The following is a 25815-nucleotide window of genomic DNA, read 5'->3' as shown; positions in this document are numbered from 1 at the left end:
TTTCCTTCTCAGCATGCCGGCATTGTCATGTTACAGACACAAACTATAAACATATGATACGGGATTGCCACGTTATAATGAAAATGTTAGACACTGTAAATGGAGCCACCCACTGGGTATCTAGAATGCATCTTCCAGATAGCAATGAAATAGGCTTTTGGATATTTGGATTATACTCACAGGGAAATTTGTCTTTATTAAACTATGTACTCAAAGTGTGGAAAACACCACCCGTAGTATGGCAAAGTCAATTTTCCCAAAAGGTTGCAAAAAAAAACCCCTCATGGAGCCAGCAAGAAGTTCATAGGTTGGTATTAGGCTATCGGTCCTAGGGCCTGCACAAGCCTAGCCATAACAATTCCCTGGCTATTTCTTCCCAGAATATTTACTTCCCTGGTCCCCTGTCTAGTAGGTGACTGACTTGATCCCTGGGGTGAATTTCCTATATGCCATCCAATCGTCAAGGTTCCCTTTGAAGAGGGCCAAAGAGGTTCTCCGCTTGACATGTATGGGCAGTGTATTCCACAGTATGGGGAGTTTCTGGGTCAGGAACCTATCTCTCCAGCATGTTTTGTTCATTGTGATAACCAGGTTTAGATCCCTGGTGCATGTGGCTCTTCGGGATTGGGATTTCTTTAAGTGTAGCATGTCCAACAGCTCTGGGTTTGACATGGCCTTGTATGTTAAGCAGAGATCACCTCTGAGTAGGTGATATGCGACAGAGTATAGCTGGAGTTTTATTTTAGATGGTCAGCATAGGGCATCTGCTCTAGGTCTATGATTCTTTTAATGAGGTATTTCTGTGGCCTTTCCAGTTGTTGCAGATGTCTTGTGAGGTACATACCAAATGGGACATTGTACTCTATAATGGGTCTAATGAGGGATGAGTACAGTAGGACAGTGACCTCCTTTTTTCAGGATGAAAAGCCCTTGGTGATGAAGGATTTCCTGACTGTTGTGGCTATGTGGTTATCGAAGGTGAGACCACTATCCACCTGTGTTCCTAAGTCCCTTATCACACTTTCGGTGTTTAATGTACTGCCACTTATGTGGTAATTCATGGGGACATGGTTTTTCCCAAGGGGGATAACTATACATTTCTTGGCATTGAGCTTGAGCCCATGGCTCTGGCACCAAGCATCTGTTTCTGTAAACCCCTTTTGTAGAATATCCACATCATTTGGGGATTCAGTAATGCTTCCCAGTTTGCAGTCATCTGTGAACCTTGTTAGACAGAGTTCCATAGTGCTGGCCTGTACTTCAGAGAAGTAGATGCCAAACAAAAGTGGTTCCAGGACTGAACCCTGAGGTACTCCACTTGCCACTTGTCTGGAGCTGGATTTTGAGTTGGCTACTTTTACAGTGTGGGTTCTGTCAGTAAGCCAGTTGGCAACCCATCGAGTGATGTAGGGATTAATGCCCAGTTTAGTAAGTTTATCTATGATTCCAGAGTGGGGGATGGTATTGAAGGCCTTGGCGAGGTCCAGATAGGCTGTGTGGACCACCTTACCCTCGTCCATGGCTCTGGAGACTGATTCGAAGAAGTCATTCAGGTTGAGGAGACAAGATCGGCCCTTTACGAAACCAAACTGGGTGGGGTCCAGTGTTTGAAGGTTGCCAATGTCTTTGTTTATAAATTCCATAAAAATGCATTCCATGGTTTTGCAGATCAGGCTCGTCAGACTGATGGGACGATAGTTCCCGGGATCCAAGGTGGATCCCCCCTTGTGGAGTGATATAACTATAGCTGTGCGCCACTCATTGGGCACGAAGCCTGAGGTGAGGCTATGATTAAACATGACACTTAGGTGAGGTTCCAGTTCATTTTGTAGTTCATGTAATACACAGCCCGGGATGTCGTCTGGTCCTATGGATGCTGTATTCTTAGCTTTGGAGAGTGCGGTTTTTACTTGTGTGGCCGTGATTACTGGAATTTGGCAATCTTTTGGTATTGAGATGGGCCCTTTAGGGAGTTAGAGGGGGTGAAGTTGGCACTGAATCAATCTGCAAGCATATTGGCAATATCCTTGGGATCAGTATATTTAATGCCATTCTGTTGTAGCTCAGAGCAGATCTGAGTATTGACATTTAGATTCTTGACATGACTATAGAATGCCTTGTGTTGTCCTTGGAATCTTTGGCAATTTTATTTTCGTAACTAGCTTTGGAGGATTTTATGAGGGATCTCAGCTTTTTACTGAGGCTGGTAAAGGAGTTTTTTGCATCTTGGGATTTTCCTCTTTTCTGCAATAGTTTCTTCCCTCTGTTGTACAGTTTGTTTATGGCAGAGGACCACCAGATAGGGTTCATTTTTTTTGATGGAGACTATCTTGGTTCTTTTTGGAATGGCATGATTCATGCACAAGTGGATGTGCTCATATAGTGCCTTAGTGTAGGATTAGGCAGTTGAACTTTCAGTTCCCGTCTACATGGATGTCATGAAGTTGGTCACTTCTGACTTGAATAGCATGAAGTTGGCTTTGGAGAAGTTTTTTATGGAGGTTTCCCTACTGGAGGGTGGGGGTGGGATGTGGATGTCAAGGGTGATTAGCTTATGGTCAGACCTGACCAACGAGGGGGTGACCACTGATGTGGAGCATCGATCTCCCATGTTGGTAATGACCAGGTCTAGGATATTTGAGCCCGTGGTGGGACTATGGATTAGTTGGTCCAAGGCATTGGAATTTATGAATTCCAAGAACCGTTGGGCAAAGATGTTGGTACCCGAGTATTTTTTCCAGTTAATGGCAGGGTAGTTGAAATCACCCAGTATGAGGGCGTTTGTGAAAGGCATTTAAATTTTCCTGCTGTTAATCAGCTTAAATATTATGAAAGAGAAAAGTGAAATGCTGCATTCTGTACAACCCGGAATGCTAATCTAACTGTGGTGGATACGCATGTATTTGTACATTTACAATACTGATAAATGTTAAAACTGAGCCAAACAAAACTAGAGCTGCACGTATTGTTTATTTGATATATATCCACGATGGTCTTTATGTACAAGGTATTTGAACATAACTTGTAGAATGAAGGGGGATAGGGTTGTGTTATGTGGAGAATGAGTGGATTGTTGGTAACAGGAATGTCCAAACTTTTTTCCTTTAAAAATTGTTGAATAGATTTGTATATGTTGGACTAGATAACATAATACTCAGTTTTGTTTTTGTCATTGTTTTGTTTCTCTCGGTGAATAAAAACATTAAAAAAACCATGTATTAATCTTTTAAGCTGTTTTATACAACTAAATGTCTTTGTTTGTATGGTCCCTAGGTTTAGGACGCTGAGTAAAAATAAATAAAATAAGCTTATGGAGAAGAATAAGATTACGCTGAAACTTGAACAAAAGTTTAAGATGCATTTAATTTTGCAAATAAGGACTTATAACATTGTTTTCTGTGTTTTAGCCAAAAATGATAACAGAGCGGTGCAGGCATCCTTTTCACTTCTTACTACAGTAGAATTATTTTTCTTACATTTATGCAGTCATGTGTGTGTTCTCTGTACTTTAACATAATTTTACCTATTCCTCCTGTATTAATACTCGCACTGCTTTATTTATACTATACACAGTTGTTCTCTTTTACACATTGTGCAGTTCTCTTTGTTGGTACAGTTTCTCTGTGTTCCCGGCATGGGTCTGATATACACCCTGGTGGATTTGTTCTCTACTCTATTCAACAAATTAGAATTGATAGATAAATAAAATTAATGAAATTAATTCATGCCCTTTATATAGACTCAGGAAGGAACGTAATTTTTTTATTGTCAGTGATGTAGTATGATACAGTTTTTTACTTCTGTTCTTCAGCTAGCTTCATACAGCTACTGTACTATAGTTTAGAAAAAAATAAGTAACTGAAAATGCCCGAAGTCATGACACCTTTAATTTAGCAAAAACTACCTCATAGCAGTTGCAATTTTCAAATTTTTAACCAAAACTTGGAAAAATAGCTATATCATCAGAACATTAAAACAGTGTGCCATCTGTCAAAATGTTAGATGAAAGTGAAAAACACTTTAGGTTTATTTATTTATTTAAACATACATACATATATTATTGTTGAGTACTTTAGTCTGTCTAGGCCAGCAGCCTCTTTTCAGGGGAGTTGAGGTAGTATTCATGTTGACTAGAGGAAATCAGGCTATGGCTCTGGGGAAAGACCCATTTCTCTTTTAATGCAATGGATCTTTTGCATCAATGTGAGCTACAGCCAGTTTTGTATTTCAAACGCAATATTTGGGTATACATTTCATAAGTCCTTAGCATAACAATTTTGAGCTTCTGCTACTTGTATTCATTGTATAATTTCATAAAATAATACGCTGACATTTTGGAACCAGCATAAGTGAGAATTTAAAAGAGTTATAGCATTGCATCATCTTAGGCAAGCACTGAGCAAAACAGCATTTTATTAACTCCTGCACCACTCTTACTTGCACAGAAACTGAACTCATACTTAAATGTGATCAGAGAAAAACTATAGTGATTACCTCATTGCACCAGGAGAGTGAAGTATGATCAGGCCTGCTTTCTCACATGCCTGTTAGCCCTCTCCCAGTGCATGTCTTCAGTGTGCTAGTGTACTGTAAACATCCTGTGCTTCTCTCTTCATGCAGGATACAGCAGAGTCTCCCAAGCTTGGAGCTGTTAGAACAGGAAGTGAGATGGATGAAGGAGCACTTGTCTATGCTGAATAGTCCTGTTGTGCTTTGCCACAATGACCTGCTTTGCAAAAATATTATCTACAATGAAAAAGAAGGTAAGTAAATTCTAGCAGCTGTGTAGTTTCTAGGTCACAGTGCTGATGTAAATGAAATGGACATTTCCTGTGTGACTCAGAAGGCAAGAAGCATACCGTTCCTGGAAGTAAAAAATAGTAGAGTCTATCCTGAAAGACCAGCTTTTGTTTTAGCATATGCATGTCACCTAACATTGCTCAGGAATGTACAAATTCTGGTCAGTAAATCCCAGGAAACAATTTTGTCACCATGATACACTTCTGAAAGTTGCAATGGAGTATATTTTGTTTATTAAACTAGGTTGTACAATTCTAATTCCCACACCTGATGCATTAACTTTAACCCTTTTTAATAGTTTAAAAGTGAATAAATGTTAACATTTCTGCAGCCACATGTTTTATTTTAGAGCATCTGAGTGCAGGTTAGAAAGCATCTTGATTAAATTACAGTAAGGCTTCCCTCCAAACAAGTCATGCCTATTGAATACGGAACTTTGCTGAACACTTCTTGTTCTCCAGCATTATCTATGCCCTTCCTAATCTGTGACCCACATCTACACCAGGTCTATCTGCTTTCCAGTTCTTCCCATGTACTTCCTTTATGGCAGCTGGGGCAGGTCATGGAACTTAAAGGGTACAGGCCAATACCATCTGCCAGTGGGGGGTATTTTAACTTAAGCTCTACCCTGTTCCTCTCTGTCCCCACATGGTAACCATGAAGGGCAGGTGTGCAATGGGAATGTGTGGCGTATAATCCCACCTCTGGGGCAGCTCAGCTATATCCACCATCCTTTCCTCTTTTTGAACTACGTCTGTCAACAGAATGATCCCTTCTCCTTCAGGGTTCATAGGCAAGTATTAGGCTGGCTACCCTTTTATGAGCCATTTTAAGCCTAGCCAATCTCCCTTTTTTTTTCTTGCTGTAATAAATTTATCCCATTTGGTTAGAGATTGGCCTTATCCACAGGGGGGAATGTCCTTGCAACTAGCCATCCATCCCTTTTGCTCCATCAGTCACCAGAGCAAATGATTCAGTCCAGGTCAACTGGACTGTAGTCTGGGCTGTATCCCCGTATGCCAACATAGCATCTTAGCTGCAGAAGTTAAATTAGTCAAGCTGCTTTACAAGTGCATTTATTTACTCTGGGCTTTGGTCTACCTATATAAATTGCACTGGGCAGCACTAAGCAAGCAGATGTTTGATTTGCAGGATATATTGCCTTCATAACACATTATCTTAAACCACATATCCAAATTGCCGGACTGTGGCAACTCAGATTTGCATATCAGTTCTGTAATGTAGAGCGTAAGTTTTGTGTACAAAAGTGTTCAGGTTTGATACTCTCAAATCTTGTAGCTCTTCAGTTCATGACCTCCTCCCAGGTTATCTCAGTGCTTTCAGCTAACACTGCTGTGTAGTTAACAGTTTGTTTAATGAAGTGCTATGCACTTTAGTTCCCTGTTTGCTCATTTTGATGGTCATGTTTGTGCTCTTTCAGAAAATGATTTTCCATCATGTTAATCATGAATTGTTCCAAACTATGTGTTAACATCGATGCCTCAGCAGTAGGTTAGCAACTCATTATGTCCATTTTACTGACTAAGAAAAAGCACAGATGCAGTGGTTTACTGTATACAAGAATGCTTAACTTCTTTCATATAGCAACATGCATTGCCAGGTGTTAAAAATAACTGCTTCCTGTCAGCACTCAAACATTGCTGATAATGATGTCAAGAAAAAAAAGCATCACCCTTTATAGTTATATTTCAGGCTTTTAGTTTCATTTCTAAGTCATGCTTGTAACAGCATTTCAAAAGCTATCACAGGTTTCATAGTGCTGCATTTACCCAGAAAATTCAACTCCTGCAGAACCAGATGCTGACAATCCAGTAAGATTGAAGTATACCTTATAAGACATTAAAATGAGCTACAAATGTGAGGGGGGTCAAATGATCCCTTACCATTCATTGAAAGATACTTATGTGACTGCAGTTCATTTTGTCTGAGCTGACAGATTGCCTCAAATGTTTAGGTCTGGTTGTATGAGCTAGTCCGTGATCTAGGATAATAATTTCCCTAAAGGCAAATCTCTCTAGCTATTGCTGATGCTAAATAACAATTTTTTTTCTCACTTAAGGATTGAGGTGCACTGTCAAGACAGATAAACCACTTTCTCCTTTAAGATACCTTAAATCTTGTTAAAAAGGATACAAGGCCTAAACATCATGTCATACATGGACCAACTCAAAGCCCTGTCACTGTACTCTATATTCTAGAGCCAGCTAAGGTTAACTGTGTCTAGCATACAGGTCATTCTTTGACCCAATACGGATGGATTTACTGCACATCCGCATGTCAAATGGCATCATAAAAACTCTGTTAAAGGATCTAAGCCTCTTCTGTGAATCAACAGAATGGTTTGGCGGGACGGGTATAGCCTGCAAAGGATACTGCTGCTCTGGAACAGACTCCCCATCCACATAAAACAAAGTTCTTTCCTGTCCATATTCAAGGGCAATTTGGATCTTTTGTTGTGAAACAGAAAATTTATTCCAGGACTGCCCCCCAGTACTACTAATGGACAGAGGCATCTAGCATATACTTTACCTCATGGGCCAGTCTCCTCATATTATCTGTGGTATGATCCTAGTCAGTAGCATAGCAGCTGCCCTGGGCACAAAGTGCTGGGTCAGTCCTGATCGCTTTCTTTCTGCCTCGATTTGAGGACAAACCCGAGTGCTGTAGTGCTCCTTGTGTGGTCTAAACTGTAACAAGCAGTTTGCTGCAGTTTAAAAGTAAAAAAATAAATAAATAAATACAAAATGTCTTTTTTTTTTTACGTGAGAGCTGTAGCTCACTGTGCAGGCAGGATATATACTGTTGCATCTGTTTCCTGCAGTTGTAGCAAGCAGTTTGCTACAGTTTAAAAAGACGAAAGATTTTTTTTTTTAACTAAAACATGAGCGCTGTAGCGCTCCATGAAGGCAGGCTATAAACTGTAGCAACTGTTTGCTACATTTGTAGCAAATAGTTTGCTACAGTTTAATAGAACATGTTTTTAAATAAAATATGTTGAAGGAGGGTTAGGGGTAGGGCACAAAAACTGGACCTTAATGGCTAGGGCAGGGATTGGACATGTCATGCATCTGGCCAACTGGTCGGTATGCCAGTAGAAGGAAAGTCCTTTTTTTTTTTTTTTTTGTGCTATTCAGTCGAAGAGCTGAGGGGGTATGGCTCTGGTTCAAAGTACTGGCCCATGGTGCTGGTTGAACCCGCTATGCTTATGATCCCAGTTATTCTCATAAAGGGTAACATATAATTATTGGCTGTGGGATAGATAAGGCCAATCTCTAACCAAATGGGATAGATTAATTCGAGCACAAAAAAGGTAATTGGACAGGCTTAAAATGGCAGCTAGCCTAGTACTTACATATGAACCTATAATTGCTCCAGTCAAAATCACTAAACCAAAGCAACTTCAAGAAGGAAAACATAATAGAGCTCTTTATTGTGTAAAAGTTTCAAATACCACCTCAGAAGTTTTTAATTAGCAGTTCAGGCCCTGGGGCTTCACACTGCATCTTCTGTAATATGTTGGCTAAGCATGACTTCAGCGACTTGCATTTCATCAGACACTCTTCTGCAAAATTTAAAGTTTTAAAAGGTAAAAATAAAGAAGTACTTCCTTGATTGAAGTGTCTCCTATTACTAAATTTGCTCACCACTAAGGTCACTGCAGTTTGGGGGGAGGGGGGCAGTTTCATTGAAGCAACCATCAATGAAAAAGTGTTCATTGAAATTACTACCTATCTCTTTTGACTGGGTGTGACTGCAGATATAGGGACTGGACTGCTCATTTTTACAGTCAGACCAACTCTGTTATATGACGTTCGTGGTGCATACTTCTTGGATTTGCCATCCTAATCAACATTTTGTTTCATTGTGCTAATACATCCCATAGTAGTGTGTATAAGCATTTGTATGGCTGAAATTCAGAATTTTCATTTAACTGTCATCCATACTAAAAATTTTAACTTGCAGATCTCTGTGTACTCACAAAAATGAGCATATATATATTTTTTACTTTTCTAAATTTGCTTACGAGGTTGTCCTAATGATTAATTTCATTTTCTTGACCTTGTAATAGGTTCATAGGTATTTACTAGGCTAACGCCCACAAGGGCCTTTTTAAGCCTGGCCATGTATCCCAAATCTCTGACAAGTTCTGATACACTTGATAAGTGTAAGCATGGGCGTGGGAGATGAACCATTTATAGATTACCTGTTTCTATTAGAGACATAGGTGCCAAACCAGGGATGAATTTCTGGATGTTCATCGTGTTACCCTGCTGCAGTCATCACACTTGGGTTATCCTGTCGTCAGGCGGTCCCGCAGTCGGCCTGAATTCCAAAGTTTTGGTCCGGCGTCGGTTGCTGTCGCTTCTTCCCTGACGTCAGTGCGCCAGGGGCATAAAAGAGGCATCCGACGCCATTTTCTTCAGTCTTTCTTGCCGCGCGGTGCCCGAAGCAGAAGCAGTTTGCAAGTGCCGGTCGGCCGACACCTGAGATTTTCGAATCGAATTTCAGTCCGAAGTCTTCAAAAGCTAAGTACCCCATTGGGGAACCTTTTCTTGCCTCAGTCCAATGTCAGAAAAAGTTAACAATTGCATTTCTTGTGGGAAGCAAATACCTCATAAGGACTTTCATTCTTATTGTATTCCTTGCCTAGGCCCAGACCACGACGTCACTGGTTGTCAGTTTTGTGCTAGGTTCAATAAGCGAACTATAAAGCAACGCTTTGATTTCGCTCGACACTACTTCGGTAGGAAATTTAATTATACTATGCCGTCGGAGCAACCGACTACCGGCGTGCATAAAAAATGCAAAAATAAGGACAGGCAGCCTAGATCCAAGCCAGACCACGAGGCCTCGGCTGGGCCTGTCGCTGGTTCTCCGGTTTTCAATGAGGAGCCTACGCAGCCCCTGATGACCGCAGAATTGGAACCCCAGACCGCTTCGGATTCTCAATCAGAGAGTACTAGGCCGACGCAGCCATTTTCTTTAGGCCCTACCGACAACATTGCAAAAGGAGAAGCAGGTGCTGTGGAAACACCTTCGGTTTGAGAAGGTGTCTTTAGACCGACTACTCTCACCATAAAATCTTATGCTAAGCTTAAGACTCCTTTAAAACCTAAAAAGACTGTACATCAGTCTCCAGTTCAAGGCCCCATGCCTAAGTAACAGATGCTTAAGATGGCTGAAGATTTGATTACTCTGATCAGGGGCTCCCAACCCCCCCCCCAGACAAAAGGTCAAGACAAGAGGAGGATTATGCTTCCTCTGATCAAGTTTCTATTTCATCAGACTCTCTGAGGAGTAGGATTACTCCTTTCCCTCTTATGAAGATTCTGATGCTGAAGACTCCATTCCCTCAGCATCTCCCCCTGAAGACTATTCCTTTGGGGAAACCTTACATACCATGAGGGAACATTTCCACTGGGAAGGTCAGGACTACTCCGACTCAAAGAAAAGGCTCCGAGAGTTTCTTTTACTTCCCCAGCACAGACCTCTTGCTATCCCTCCAGTTTTAGACATTGTGGATGATGTTTTCTTAGAATCTAGTCTAAATCCAGATTCTCTGCCTCCTGCTCCAGCCAAACCAGACAGATATTATAGAGTGCCTGACTCACACAAATTCCTTTACAAAAGCCCTGTTGCTGACCCAGAAACAATCTCCCAGGGTCCCAAAGGGGCTTAGGCTTCTATGGCTAAAAATCCTGTGCCCTCTGAAAGGGACTCTAGAGCACTAGATAGGTGGGGGAAGAAGGTTTACACCTCAGCTACTCTAGCTATGAGAGCATTACATTGTCAATTTCACAAGCTGAAATATCAGCAATTCCTAATGTCTCAATTAAAACAAAAGATGAGCACACACACTCAACAGTCTGAATTCAAGGAAATGCAGGATCTGTTGCATGCAGCTGAACAGGTGGGCAAACATACTTTACAATGTGGATTTGATTCCTTGGAAGCTTCTTGTAGAGCAGCTGTTACTGGGTCTGTCATACGCAGGCATGCTTGGTTAAATGGACAAACTCTGCCTGATCATGTTAAAGCAAAATTACTAGATGCACCTTTACAGCAGGATGTCTTATTTGGTGTCAAAGCAGAAGAGGTTTTAAAGAAAATGGATGATAAGGCAAAGTCTATGCAGATGGTCAAGGATTTCTTACAGGTACAACCCCCTCGTTTCAGCAGAAATTGGCCAACAAAAAATTGGTCCTTTCCAGCTTCTGTCAGGCCACAGAGGGGTAAATACAGACGCCCAAGGGGCAGAGGTCAAGCACAAATTCCTTACAAACCTCGCCAATGGAGCACTGCAACACAGAAGGGAGGAGAAGACAGGCCCCAAACTACTAGAAGACAAACACAATGACTTAACCCCCAAACTGCCAAGCAAAACTCTCTTGGCAGCTCCCTTGGGAGGAAAATTAGCATTTTTTGCAGACAACTGGGACATCATCACAAAGGACAAATGGGTCCTAGACATGATCTCACAAGGATACAGATTCCATTTTCACACCTTGCCAAGGATAAAAAGAATGCCAAACCTACCACAAAATCAATGGGCAGAGGCACAAAAACAAATTGCAGCTCTCATGGACATGAGAGCCATTCAACTGGTGCCTACACAGGAGCAAGGCCAAGGATTTTACTCAAGGCTCTTTCTAGTCCCCAGAAAGGACAATGCATGGCGACCCATTCTGGACCTTTCAATTCTAAACACCTACTTGCAAGTACCCAAATTCAAGATGCTAACAGTACAGCAGCTTCTTCCCATGTTGGGCAAGAAGGCTTGGCTAGTAACGTTGGACCTCAAGGAGGCATACCTGCATGTCCCTATCAGACAATATTGCAGAGGATACCTCCATTTCATTGCAGGTTCAACCCATTATCAATTCTCTGCACTGCCCTTTGGCTTATCTACTGCGCCCAGGGTCTTCACAAAATGCCTGGCACCAGTAATTGCATACTGCAGACTAAGAGGAATTCAAATATACCCATACCTGGACGACTGCCTCATCCAAGCAGAAAGCAAGGACATTCTCTTACAACATCTGGTGTTTGTCAAACACCTTCTAAGTTGCCTAGGGTACACAGTAAATGAAAAGAAATCAAAACTAGTGCCCTCACAAAACATGACATTCCTGGGTGCCAGCTTGAATACAACAGCCCAGATGGCTTATCTCACGCCAGACAAGCAACTACAACTAACTCAATACTTCAAAATAATGGCAACAAAGACCCAACTCCCTGCAAGAAAAATTCTGCAGGCCTTGGAATTCATGGCATCTTGCATACTACTAATACCATTTGCAAAACTGCATATGAGGAAATAACAATGGTACATGAAAAGTGTATGGACTCAACACAGCCACAGCTTGGAAACAATGATGCCTCTCATTCCCTGCCTTCAACAGGAGTTTCTGTGGTGGTCACAGGCATGTCACCTCAACAAGGGTCAGCCTTTCACCTTACCCCCAGCCAGGCAAACTATGACAACAGATGCATCGGACTATGCCTGGGGAGCACACATGGCAGGACAGTGCGTTCAAGGCAAATGGACTACAGATCAAAGATATCTGCACATCAATCAAAAAGAAATGCTAGCTGTACAGAATGCTCTGACAGCTTTCAAGGACCTCTTACATCCAGGGCAACTTATAATAAGGACAGACAATACCACAGTAATGTGGTACATAAACAAGCAAGGGGGTACACACTCCTACCCTCTATGCAGGCAAGCAATGACCTTATGGAACACAGCACTGACTTACCAAGTTCAATTACAAGCACAATTCCTAGCAGGAAAAAAACACATTGGCAGACGACCTAAGCAGAAACATCATGGATCCCCACGAGTGGAAACTGGATCCACAAGTATTTGCAATGATAACTCAAAAATGGGGCCACCCAGACATAGACCTGTTTGCCAACCCCCAAAACTATCAGCTACCAAAATTTTGCACAAGGACATTCCACCATCAAGCTTGGAAAGTGGACGCACTCTCATTCAGTTGGAAAATGTTGACAGTATATGCCTTTCCTCCACTGCCCCTTCTAACAAAGGTGCTACTGAAAGTCAGAATGGAGAGAACATAAATGATACTCATTGCCCCAGACTGGCCACGCCAGCACTGGTACCCACTACTAAGGAACATGGCCCACGGCCCTCCATGGATTTTACCACAAATTCTTCATCTGCTCACACAGCAAGACAGCCAGATTCTACACAGCCAGCTCAAGACCTTAAATCTGGCTGCATGGCAAATCATCTAAACAACCAGCCAGCTCCTCTATCACAAGCTGTTATGGATGTCATTCTGGAGGCCAGGAGGCCTACTCAGACAGATGGAAAAGATTTTGCACCTGGAACCAAGCTAAAGGCCAAAATCCCCTTGAGCCGGACATACCTCAGATTCTACAATATTTAACTGAGATGTTACACAAAGGTCTTTCCTTTTCATCTATTAAAATCTACGCCTCAGCTATTTCAGCTCACTACAACATGGATCCTCCCTTATTTTCACATCCACTTCTAAGGCAGTACCTCAGAGGGGCCAAAAATATAAGGCCTCCCAGGAGAGCACCCACACCAACTTGGGACCTCAACTTTGTTCTGGAAAAGTTTACGCTACCACCTTTTGAGCCAGCCTGCTCAGCTGATTTAAAGTTTATATCATGGAAAACTGCCCTGCTGCTAGCAATTACTTCAGCCAGAAGAGTCTCAGAGCTACAGGCACTAATGGCAGTGGAGCCTTTCCTCATTTTTCATCAAGACAGAGTCTCTCTACGAACTAACCCCTCCTTTATGCCAAAGGTGGTATCCAGTGTGGCTCTAAATCAAACCATCCATTTACCCACCTTTTTTCCAAATCCACAGAACAAAGGAGAAAGACTCCTGCACTCCTTGGACATTCACAGGCAACTACGTTACTACTTGGATAAAACTAAGGCTTTCAGAAAATCTGACCAGCTCTTTGTATCCTATGCTACAGCATCACAAGGAAAGGCTATCTCAAAACAGACCATTCCAAAATGGATAGGACATTGCATACGTTTTTGCTACACCCATCATGGAAAACCAGTTCCTGCTAGCATAAGGCCCCACTCCACCAGGGCAGCAGCTACATCTACAGCCTTCCTCAGGGGGGTGCCAACCAAGGATATTCTGGAAGCTGCAACTTGGAGTTCAGTACACACCTTCACCAAACACTATCACTTACCACTATACTCTAAGACTAAAGCTGGCTTCGCCACTGCAGTTTTGCAGGGCCTACTACCCTCTTCTAACCCTGTTTGATTCCACCTCCCATCCTTAGCTTTGGGATTCAACCCAAGTGTGATGACTGCAGCAGGGTAACATGATGAACATAGTACAGTTTTGTACCTACCATAAATGTAGATGTTCGAGTGTTCACGCTGCTGCAGTCCAGGTTACCCCCCCTCCATCCCCTCTGATCTAACTGAAACCTTTCTATGCCTTTATATCTGATACAACCTTTGTGGTGTATTTGCTTCTAGCTGGAGGTATGGTTTTGTTTGTGCTTCACTTTTATTATTGGTACTATGTAGTGACCTCCTATTGGGGGGGCACCTGACATCTGGGGCAAGAAAAACTGAAGAAAATGGCGTTGGATGCCTCTTTTATACCCCTGGCGCACTGACGTCAGGGAAGAAGCGACAGCAACCGACGCCGGACCAAGACTTTGGAATTCAGGCCGACTGCGGGGACCGCCTGACGACAGGATAACCCAAGAGTGATGACTGCAGCAGGGTGAACACTCGAACATCTACATTTATGGTAGGCACAAAACTGTACTTTTCCCATGCATTTGTCCAAGTTGCAGTTGAATTGGATTAGGGAGGAACTCTGCTTCACATGGATGGAAAGCCAGGTCCATAGATGGGATAGTCACTGGGATACATACCTGTCTCTCCAGCACATTCTATTTATATCACAGGCAAGGTTTAAGCCTTTAAAATGGGTAATTCTGGTACTGTTTGTTTTGTGGATATGCAGGAGGTCCATCAGAGTGGGGTGTGACAATGCCCTATATGCCAGGCATAGATCTCCCTTCAAAAGCCTGTAGGAGACAGAATACAGGGATAGGGCCTTGTGTCAGTCTGTATAAGACATATTACTTATGCCCTGTATTCTTTTAGTGAGGAACCTCTGTGGACGTTCCAGTTGTTGGATATGCCTGGTTAGGTATATACCAGAGGGGGCATTTTACTCAATGATAGGTCTGATGAATGCTGAATACAGTGGAACAATGACTTCCTTGAACTTAGATGCCATACATTTGTTTATAAGTTGTGCAACATAGAATGATTTCCTCGCCACTGTAGGCATGTGATGGCCAAAGGCTAGATTACGATCTATGCATGTCCCAACGTCCCTGACTACCGGGTCAACTCTAAGGCATGTGTCGTCAGTATGATAGTTACCAGGGATGGATGACTTCCCAAAGGATACTATTATGTATTTCTTGGCATTTAGTTTTAGTCCATAGCTCTGACACCAGTTGTTTATCTGTGTCAGCCCCTCCTGGAGAACATTTGTGTCAGTGTGAGATTCAATGACAGCTCCTAATTTACAATCATCTGCAAATTTAGTCAGCCAGAGACCACTAACATTGGCCCTGACATCTGAGAAGTAAATGCCAAAGAGGAGCGGTCCAAGGACTGATCCCCGAGAGACTCCACTTGTGACTGACCTCTTTGTAGAGGTGGACTCCTCAATTCTAACTTCCTGGGTCCTGTCTATGAGCCTGTTGGGTATCCACTGGGTGATATACAGGTTTTTACCTAACCTCTTGAGTTTGTCAACAATGCCCGAGTGGGGTATTGTGCCAAATGCCTTGGCCATGTCAAGGTAGGCAGTTTGTACGATTTTGCCCTCGTCCATTGCTTTGGTGACCTTCTCAAAGAAGTCCACCAGGTTGAGTAGGCATGATCTGCTGTTGACAAAACCAAACTGGGTTGGGTCCCGTGTCTGGAGGTTTACTATATTCTTTCCATGGCTGTACGTATAAGACTAGTGAGACTTATAGGTCTGTAGTTTCCAGGGTCTGTAGATGGCCCACCTTTGTGCAGAGAGATGACTGTTGCCTTTCTCCATTCATGAGGCACGAAGCCTGTTTGGAGGTTACAGTTAAATAATAATTCCAGAGACCCTAATAGGTCATGTTTCATTCTATTTAGAAGGCATCCTGGGATATTGTCTGGTCCCATTGATGCAGTGTTCTTGGTCTTAGAGAGGTTATTAAGGACCTGTTCCCTAGTGATAGTAGGGGGAGTTATACTGGATGATATTTCCTGAGGGAAGGTTGAGGAGAAGAAAGGAGTAAAGTTGACACTGTGAGTAAGTAATGACCACTAAGTCTGTGGCTGTTCTACGGAGGAGCTCTTAAGAGTCAGCTGAACTGACTAAGTGAAATTTGACCAGCAGACTGAGGAAATTCCTGTGTTGTTCAGTGGCAGGACTTTTATTTTACTTTTGATTTAGAGTATAAAAAATAAACGCAAAATATCCAGAACTCCAGTGTCCTGACTTAGCTTGGTTTGCAATGAGCTTGACCAAGTATTTTTAATAGCATTTTTGTTGTTAGGATAACTCCCCAGGAAATCCAGCAATAGCCATCCAAAGACTTGTTTTTATCAGTGTTAGATCTTTATTAGGATGATGAGCACTATTAAATAATTAGAGTATGGGAGTGGGAAGGCTGAAGGACATATTGAATACCAGTGGGCTGTTTGTTGCAATGTGTTGTCAGGCAGATGTCTTTGAGTGAAAATAGCAAGTGAAACAAGAGAATAATGGTGGAAGTATGGTGGAAGTACAGAGAATAGAGCAGCAAAGCTGAAGTGACTGTGATGATGATGTGTGTGTGTGTGTGTGTGTGTGTGTGTGTGTGTGTGTGTGTGTGTGTGTGTGTGTGTGTGTGTGTCTGTATGTGGGCATGTGCATATGGGTATATAGCAATAGGTGAGTTGTATGTGTAGCAAAATTAAAACACTGCATCTTCAAAGTATGTGATATAATAAAAACAGTAGGGGAATTCAATAAAGCCTGCATGGATTAAATTTGCATGTAGGCATAGTGGCACTGAGCTTACACGGAAGTAAGCAGCCGTATGATCAAGTAAACAGAGATGATAGGCGTGCACGAGCATGCTAACACAAAAGTGTCCGTGGCATGCAAATCACCTCATAAGCAGGTGAATTGCATGCAAATGAGGGTGTAGAGTGATCCAGCAAGCAGATAGTCAGTCATGCAGATCCTATGTTGGTGTCAGAAGAGTACATGGAAATTTTCTGTGTATATGAAATTAAAAAGTGAACAGGGGCTGTAAAAGCCCTGCTAGAAGGTCAGAAATAACAAAGCAGACACAGACACTTGTGTGTCCAAAAAGTAATGTAAATATATTTAAAATAAATTACTTTTTTAATACCCATATTATGTTTGCGCAGCAGGCAGCAGTGCACAAACATGCTGTTATGCAAAAAATAAATAAATAAATAATATATATATATATATATATATATATATATATATATATATATATATTTAAAAGTGTAAAAAGGAAAAAATAAAACATGTGACAATAATGCATTATAGGGCCTTGCATATGATGTATGTACAATGGTAGAGGTCTGTGATTACTAAGAAGGCAGGTCTTGGAATAGTGTTGTATCCAGGTTGTGTGCACGGATTTGCATGCAAATGAACTTGGGTTACTAAATAGCAAAAATTGTTATCCGTGCCCACAGATCAAACCCATGTAGCCCCAGAACCATGTTGGTGTCCACAGAAGAGGTAGCTGACATCAAAAAGGGGTGTGTCTCTATTTCTTTAAGCACATTGGAGCACGTTTGCACGCTGTGCTGCTGAGCTGAGCGGAGGGGGTTGTCCAGTGCTGCTGAGCCTTGTTTAGTCTTGGGGCGCATGTTTAAGCTGGTCTGAGCTGTGCTGAGTGTTACCGTTCAAAGGGTTGTGTCTACTGACTGCTGAGCATTGTTCATGCCTGTGGTGCGGGTGTGTGCACCGTGCCTCACTGCTTAGCCAGGAAGGCTGTCAAAAAAAGAAGAAGAAAAAAAAAAAGAAATTGGCTGAAAAAGCCAATCAGATATAAATTAATGATTACCCCCTGTTCCACCTAAACCGGGCCATTCCAACCTCTCAGTGATGTACTTGGCAGGTGGAATGCATCATAGTTAGCCAATCAAACAGGCTGTATCTCAGAGCACTGTAAAGTATGTGTACACACTACAATCTGATTTCACCCCCATACTCTGCACCATTGGAGTACAGATGTGGGAAGTTTAACTGAGAGATGCTAGGGGCTGCTGCAGCTCTGCTACTTCTGTATGTGCTAGATGCTGAGGTCAGTGCTGATGCTGCTGCTGACAATAAGCCTGGACTGAGAAGGAAAAGAGTGTTCAGGCCCAGGGTAACCTTCCAGGGGCTACATGAGCTGGAGATTGTAGAGTGTTACAGGGTGGACAAGGACATACTGCAAGAACTCACCGAGCTCTGGCGCCATCAACTCAGACCTAGAGCCAACAGAAAGAACCCATCCCAGTGGAAACAAAAGTATGTGTAGCGATTAAGATACCAGCTACAGGTACTTTTCAAATACCAACTGAGGGACATGATGGGGGTCTCACAGGCATCAGCATCCAGGTTACTCCACCAGTTTCTGGATGCCATGCAAACACATGCCAGTGAGCACATATATTTAAGCAAGTAACCAATGGCAACAGAATCCAAAGCACTTTATTAATGAACTGACTTAACAAATTTTAGCCGAAGTGCTAAGGTTTGTTAATAAAGTGCTTTGGATTCTGTTGCCAGTGGTTACTTGCTTTTCTTTTTTATTTTTTTTCTTGTTGTTTGTGAGCACATATATTTACCTCACACCCCTGAGGAGAGGGCCAGCAGTATGCGTCACGTCTACCACGTAGCACACTGCTGTGAGGTACTGGGTGCCATAGACTGCACTCATGTCCACATTAAAGCACCACCCGGTGAGGAGGGTAGAGTCTACATCAACTGCCAGGTTGTGTGCAATGCCCAGGGCATTATCATGAATGTGTGTGCTAGCATCCCTGGCAGTTATCACGACTCCCATAACTGGCATGCATCACAGCTGGTCCAGATGTTTGCCAGGGGGGACATCCCGTATGCCTATCTACTGGGGGATGCTGGCTACACACTGGAACTGTGGATGATGACACCCATCAGAAATGCACACACACCTACCAAAGAACACCATAATGAGGCACAAGCACAAACTGGGGACATCATAGAGCATGTATTTGGGCTGCTCACGTCATGGTTCCAGTGCCTCTATGTATCTGGTGGAGCCCTTCAGTACTCACCAGCCACATGTGCACAGATGTTCACAGTATGTGCCATGCTACACAATATGATCCTGCGGAAACAGATGTGGCAGGATCATCACAGGGAAGGGACACACAGCCCCCCACCAGTGCCTAGATCCCCACAGCCACAACCACAGGAGAACTCTGAGGAGGAATCCCCTGAGACTATCACTGTAGGCAAACGTCGGTGTGCCTAGTATGCCCTGGCCTTGGCCAAGAGGCAACGCATAGCACATGCACTGACAACCTAGGGTGCTGGGGACTGACACCTCACTCTGACTCGCTTACATATTAAAAAGTATGCCAGCCAAACCACACAACCTACTGGCTGTGTATTGCATGCATCAGAGTCAACCCTGTAACACAGGTCTCTCAACTGCTGCAGTCACAAGATAAGTCACTCTGCTATACAACAAATGTATGGGGTACTAGACTGTGGTAGCATATGTATGGACCTGCTGCATGTATGCAAGGGAATAGAATGAGCTACTGGGCAATTTGCAGAGCTCTAACAGCCACTTGGGACAAAAGGTACTCTGTCCAGTACCGATTACCCCATAATATTAGGCCACATGGCTGGAAATCCCACTGCATCATGCAAGGGAAGTGCCAAATAGTGGGGTCATAGGACAGACGCTCACTGTCAATGTCAGAGTTCCCTACCCAACACATCTATGTTCCCATACAACTGCAGTAACAGAGTATGTTTTCATGGATATATTAGCAGACCACACATTTTCAGGGCTGTGACGACAACCTGCCAACATATTTTACCCACAGAGCGCAGGGGTCAGTGTATGTCTCTATGCTGTTGATAGTGTGAAGAATTAAACCTCTCCTCTCTCTGGTGGCTGGTGTGGCTCACTTGGCTAAGGACATTAGCATAAGTGATGGTGTTGATGCTTCAATGCTGGCAGCATCTACAACTTTTGCATGTGAGTTACTCATTTGGTAGGAGTCCGAGAGACTGTCGTAGTGCCACAGTCTGTGACTGCAAGACTGCTGGACAAAGCAAGAGAAAAGGGGGGGGGGGGGCAGAGGGCCAAACATACAAACAGACATTATACATGGTCTGAGTAACCTAGAAGGTGGCTAGTATAACAGCAGGTTGCACCAGGTCAGAATAGCTGCAGAATGTAAAGGCCATCACTTAAATGTGTCAGCAGTTACAACACTGCACTGCTGGCATATTGTAGTATAGTACCATACAACCACAAATGTATGGGGAGCAGAGCAGAGATATGGGGCAATAGGCTGGACATTCTGCAAAAACATGTACAGGGAGAGGTATGCAAACCATCACCCTGTATGTGGTGTTACAGCATGTACCCCAGCACATTAAACCTCTCAACCTCTTACAGCAACAAATCTGACCAAAGCCATGAAAATAAGTCAGAAAAAGTCCCAAAAATAAAGGCAAGTGTTGCAGGTTGCACTTACAAATGTAAAGAATTGATAGGATAACAGGTTTTGCATTACCATGAATCTCCTGAAGTGTCTTCAGTCTGAATCTCAAATGTCTGTCATTATTTCCTAATGTCACTTTTTAATGATTTGCCAGTAATGTGCCAGAAAAAACACAATGTTATGTAATACGGACCAAAGATATGAGGCAAATATCTGAACATTCTGTGCAATTCTGGACAGGTGATAGGTATGAGTAACATATAACATTCAGCAAACAGCCAGTGAATGCCTTGGACAAAATATCAGGGACGTGCTGGAGTGTGGAAACAAGTGCAGCAACCAGTGGTCTGCAGCACACAAAATCCCGGACTGGAGTACAGGTAAGTCTGGCCTGGAGTCACCTCATAAATACTGTCAGTAACACTGCGCATACTCTTACACTTAGCTAACTTGAGCCCATGTCTCTTGCCTCTTCAGCCCAAAGAACAGCTATGTGGAAACATATTTGTGCATACAGACACCTATGTATGTTTCCCCGTATCCCTCTCATACATGATTACCCTAGCTATCAGCACATATATACAAGATATATAGATATATATATATATATATATATATATATATATATATAAAATCTATAGCTAAATAATATGTTGGCTGACAGAGACTCTCCACACATATCTACAGAACACATTTACATAACGTACACACACAGCAAGGGTTAAGATGACATCCCTGTTACACACACACACACACACACACACACACAAACACACGTATGTATGTGTGTGTGTGTATATATATATATATATATATATATATATATATATATATATGTATGTATATACATACAAATATGTGTGTGTGCGTGTATATGTATACATGGGTCTACTTCAGAATGTCGACCATTCCGAATGCCGACTTTCATATGGCTGACACCATAAGATCAACATTCCGAAAGACCGACGTCCTGAATTAGCACCATTTACCTGCCTGTAAATACAGTAAAACTGTGTTATGCAGGGGGTCAAGCCCCCCTGCACCCCCCACACCCCCTGCTACTTAAATATTCTCACTCCGAGATGGCACAACAGTGCAAGAAAGGGGAATCTCCCAGTCCCGCACTGTAGCGGGATCTCCGCTATCATCTGTCTGCCTTTCAAACATTTGCTCATATGGTGTCGGACATAGGGGTTTCGAACATTTGAAAGTTCGAACAAATGAAGGGCTCCCGTATACATACATATATATATATATACATATACACACACACACACACACACACACACACACACACACACACACACACACACGTGTGTGTGGGGGGATGTAGGAATGCCCCCACTTACACGTAGAATGCTGGGATTATCTGCACCTACACATCACAACAGTAACAGACCAAGACTGCAAAAGGACATAATCCACACACGCACAGAACTCTGTGCCTGTGGAATGTCACTTTGTAGACAGACAATGGTGAGAAGGTGGTGTAATATGCAATGGTTGTAATGCAGGCCTTGGACAAGCCATATTGTTCATGGTCAGTTGTCCACCTACCAAAATGCAATCAGCCAGACATTGCCATACTGGGAACTGTACAGACATACCAGGAGTATTAACAGGTATCCCACTCCTAGGGCAGTAGATACAATAACAGTAGTATGATGGAGCACTCTGCGGGCCACACATACTGTGTAATACAGGGCCACTTTGTATAGGCCATAAGTACTGTGGCTGCATCCACAAATACAGCAGACATAACCTGTGCCATGTGCAGTAAGTACTTCAAGCTGTAGTATGTACAAATTCTGTGTGTGTGTGTGTGTGTGTGTGTGTGTGTGTGTGTGTGTGTGTGTGTGTGTGTGTGTGTGTGTGTGAGAGAGTGTGTGTGTGAGAGTGTGTGTGTGAGAGAGTGTGTGTGTGAGAGTGTGTGTGTGTGAGAGTGTGTGTGAGTGTGTGTGTGAGTGTGTGTGTGTGTGTGTGTGTGTGTGAGAGTGTGTGTGTGTGTGAGTGTGTGTGTGTGTGAGAGTGTGTGTGTGTGAGAGTGTGTGTGTGTGAGTGTGTGTGTGTGAGAGTGAGTGTGTGTGAGAGTGAGTGTGTGTGAGAGTGAGTGTGTGTGAGAGTGAGTGTGTGTGTGCGTGCGAGAGTGCGAGTGTGTGTGTAAATATCACTCCTTGCAGCAGTACAGACATGTCTATCTCTGAGCAATGGTTATACATTTTAAGGCCCTGTGAGTACCTGATGGCCTCTACATTGGCCTCCTTTACAAGGCCTGCTGATGTCATCCACCTTAAGAGCACTGGCTGACAGTCTACTTTCAAGTAATCTCAATGGCGCATGCGATAAGTACTGTAAGCTGTATTGTGTACTACTAGATAGGTAGGTGTTCTTATCTCACAACAGCCAACTCTGTGTGTGTGTGTGTGTGTGTGTGTGTGTGTGTGTGTGTGTGTGTGTGTGTGTGTGTATACACATGTATCCATCTGCAGCAGTATGGACAATCTCTGTGCAATGGTTATGCATTTTATGGGCCTAAGACTAGCTGCTGGCCTATAAATGCCCTCCCCTACAAGGCCTGCTGATGTCATCCACCCTAAGAGTACTAGCTGAAAGCCCAAACTCAGACAAACTCTGTGGCACATGTGATAACTACTGCGAGCTATAGTATGTAACAGTAGATAGGTAGGGGTTCTAGTTTCCCACCAGTCAAGTGTGTGTGTGTGTGTGTGTGTGTGTGTGTGTGTGTGTGTGTGTGTGTGTGTGTGTGTGTGATTACAGATATATCCCCTAGTATCACTACAGACATGCCCATATGGGCAATTTCTGTGTTATGATTATGCATTTTACAGCCCTGTGACAAGCTCCAGGTCCTGTATAGGCATCACTGATGTTTGCCACCATCTAGGTTTGTGTGGTCAGAAAACCCAGGTGACATACATAAAGGGTAGCAGACCTTTCGCACAAAGTATGAATGCATAATTATGCCAGCTACCCTCATTTTCCCAGACATGACGCTCTACACATATGCGTCTAGGGAACCATGCACAAATACTGCTGTACCTTGCTGACATCATATTTCTATAGTGCTGTCAAGCCATCCTGTGCCACTGTACTGCCACCATGTCTCCATAGATTAAACACTCAAACCCCTGGAATGGAAACATATACAGATCCGTGATATACCTGTCATTCTGTCACATTACCACCAGTCTAACGTCATGGACCTAAGATACACAAGGTTTGCTTTGTAGTCATGACACATGCCAGCACACAGTACCTGTTGTGGCCCACAACACCTGCAGTGGCATAGGAAATCTGCAGTACACAACTACATTGAAAGTAATATAGTCACCCTGTGCATCAGACACATATTTGCATGTCTCTGCATTGATGGCAGGGATGTGGCACAGGTATCATCACATGCAATGGGTGTGGTTTGAGGGTGCCAAAGGCCTAGGCTGTGCCATATAGTTGGCAGCATGTGTGTGAATCAGAAAGGGGTGCTGGTCAGATGTCATGGAGAGGTGCTATGTGTGTCTGTTGGTGACCTGCATGTGATAGTGATGTTTGACGGTGTGTGATTACACAGTCAAGCCCAGTGCTAGACCTACATGTGTGTATGTTCGACAGCTGTGGACTGTACATGGCAGAGCAGACAGTTCACCATCTCCGGCCACGAACACGGAAACTTTCTCTGTCAATAGAGGCACTGGCCCCACCACGCCCAAGGTTGGATGCGGTGCAATTACATGACGGTGACTGCTGTCTGCTGGGCCTGTGTCCCCATGGAACCACTCAGGACCACGTGCCCATGGCCTGCCATGTCATGGTGTGGACAGCACACTTACCTCTGCAGCTGTGGAGGTACTGCCACTATGGGAGCATGAGTGTGTATGGAAACATGGTCTCACACCAGATAGTGTTGCTGACCTACATCCACGTGGCCGATGCCCTACCCCAACGACATGTTCCACCACAGACAATGTGCGAGCAAAGACAAACACTGTCTCAGCACACCATCTGTCCACTACATCAGTGAAATGATCTATGCCATCACCAGTGCAGTGGAGGCAGCCACGGATGACTAGACTTAAAATCATCCACAAGGCAGCTAGCCTAGTACTTACCTATAACCCTGTAAAAAAAAGAGTCCATTCTATATAGGTGTGACTATTGAAATTAGGTTCCTTAAATGTGAACATCTAGGATGTTATTTTCCAATAGAAACAGCATTTAGAGTTTAACATTTGTGAAAAGAAAGGAAAGAGTGATGTGCTAAGACTTTCCATCGTACTAGAGTAAAGATGGTGTATAGAATAAGAATGCAGTTGTCATATTGTTGTACTTCAGAAAGCTCTAGAAGTACAAGTAGTTAGAATTTTGTTAGTGGATGGTATGAAGGAGGCCGCATTAATGTTAATAGAAATGTAAATATGTAAAAAAAGATTGAACAGCAAGATTTGAATATGTAGTTTCTCTGCACAAGAAGGAAAATAGGATCAGTATGTTACCATGACATTACATTGGCTTCTGCAAATGTTCTCAGTGACTAGCAGTGGTGGCTGGTGACTTCAAATCAAAGGGGGGCTGCAGGAGACAGCTGAATGGGTGGAGTCAATGGGAAGGGGTGCAGCCAACTAGAAAGGGGAAGAGCTATGCTCAAAACCACAAAAACTGTAACTTTAATTAAATACGCTGCCCTGGGTGCCAAACCGTCATTATGAGAGTGCAATCAAGACAAAATGAAGTGCAGAAGAAAAAAAATATTTCAATGCATTGGCTGCATGACAGCTTGCATAATATCTAGATGGAAACAAAAAGGTTATGAGGCATGAAAAAAATAAATTACTTTTTAAATACATTACTGGAATGCCAGTCAAAATCAAGTACAAGAAAAACAAGCATCACTCAACTCAAACCACTTCTGCTTGCACTGCAGTTCTAATTATAATTTATATTCAGCTTTATTAAAGTACCAAGTAACATGCTGAAAGCAGCAGTCTCTGTGATTCTAATTATAATTTATATTCAGCTTTATTAAAGTACCAAGTAACATGCTGAAAGTAGCAATCTCTGTGATACCCCCACTTGTAAAATGTTTCTTATCCAAAAAAGACCTGCTGCCTGACAACAACTATCTACTTGTTTCATGGGGAAACATGATAAAAGTAAAAAATGAAAAGTAAACAAGAAATAAGCTCAAGATACATTGCT

At 42.9% G+C, this 25815-nt stretch overlaps 1 protein-coding gene across 1 annotated transcript in view; it reads left to right on the top strand.

Moving 5' to 3' along the window:
* LOC122806485 (ethanolamine kinase 1-like) overlaps window positions 1–25815 on the top strand; it is a 338475-nt gene that overhangs the window by 165186 nt on the left and 147474 nt on the right. Inside the window, exon 4 of the mRNA XM_044076962.1 lies at window positions 4621–4763. Coding sequence (XP_043932897.1) covers window positions 4621–4763 — 143 coding nt within the window. The remainder of the gene's footprint in view (window positions 1–4620; window positions 4764–25815) is intronic.

This window comes from Protopterus annectens, chromosome 7.part0 (assembly GCF_019279795.1).
Source record: "Protopterus annectens isolate FY-2018-M chromosome 7.part0, PAN1.0, whole genome shotgun sequence".
Taxonomy (NCBI): Eukaryota; Metazoa; Chordata; order Ceratodontiformes; family Protopteridae; genus Protopterus; species Protopterus annectens.
The sequence above is the reverse complement of the archived record's forward strand: the minus strand, read 5'-3'. Positions and strand labels throughout refer to the sequence as shown.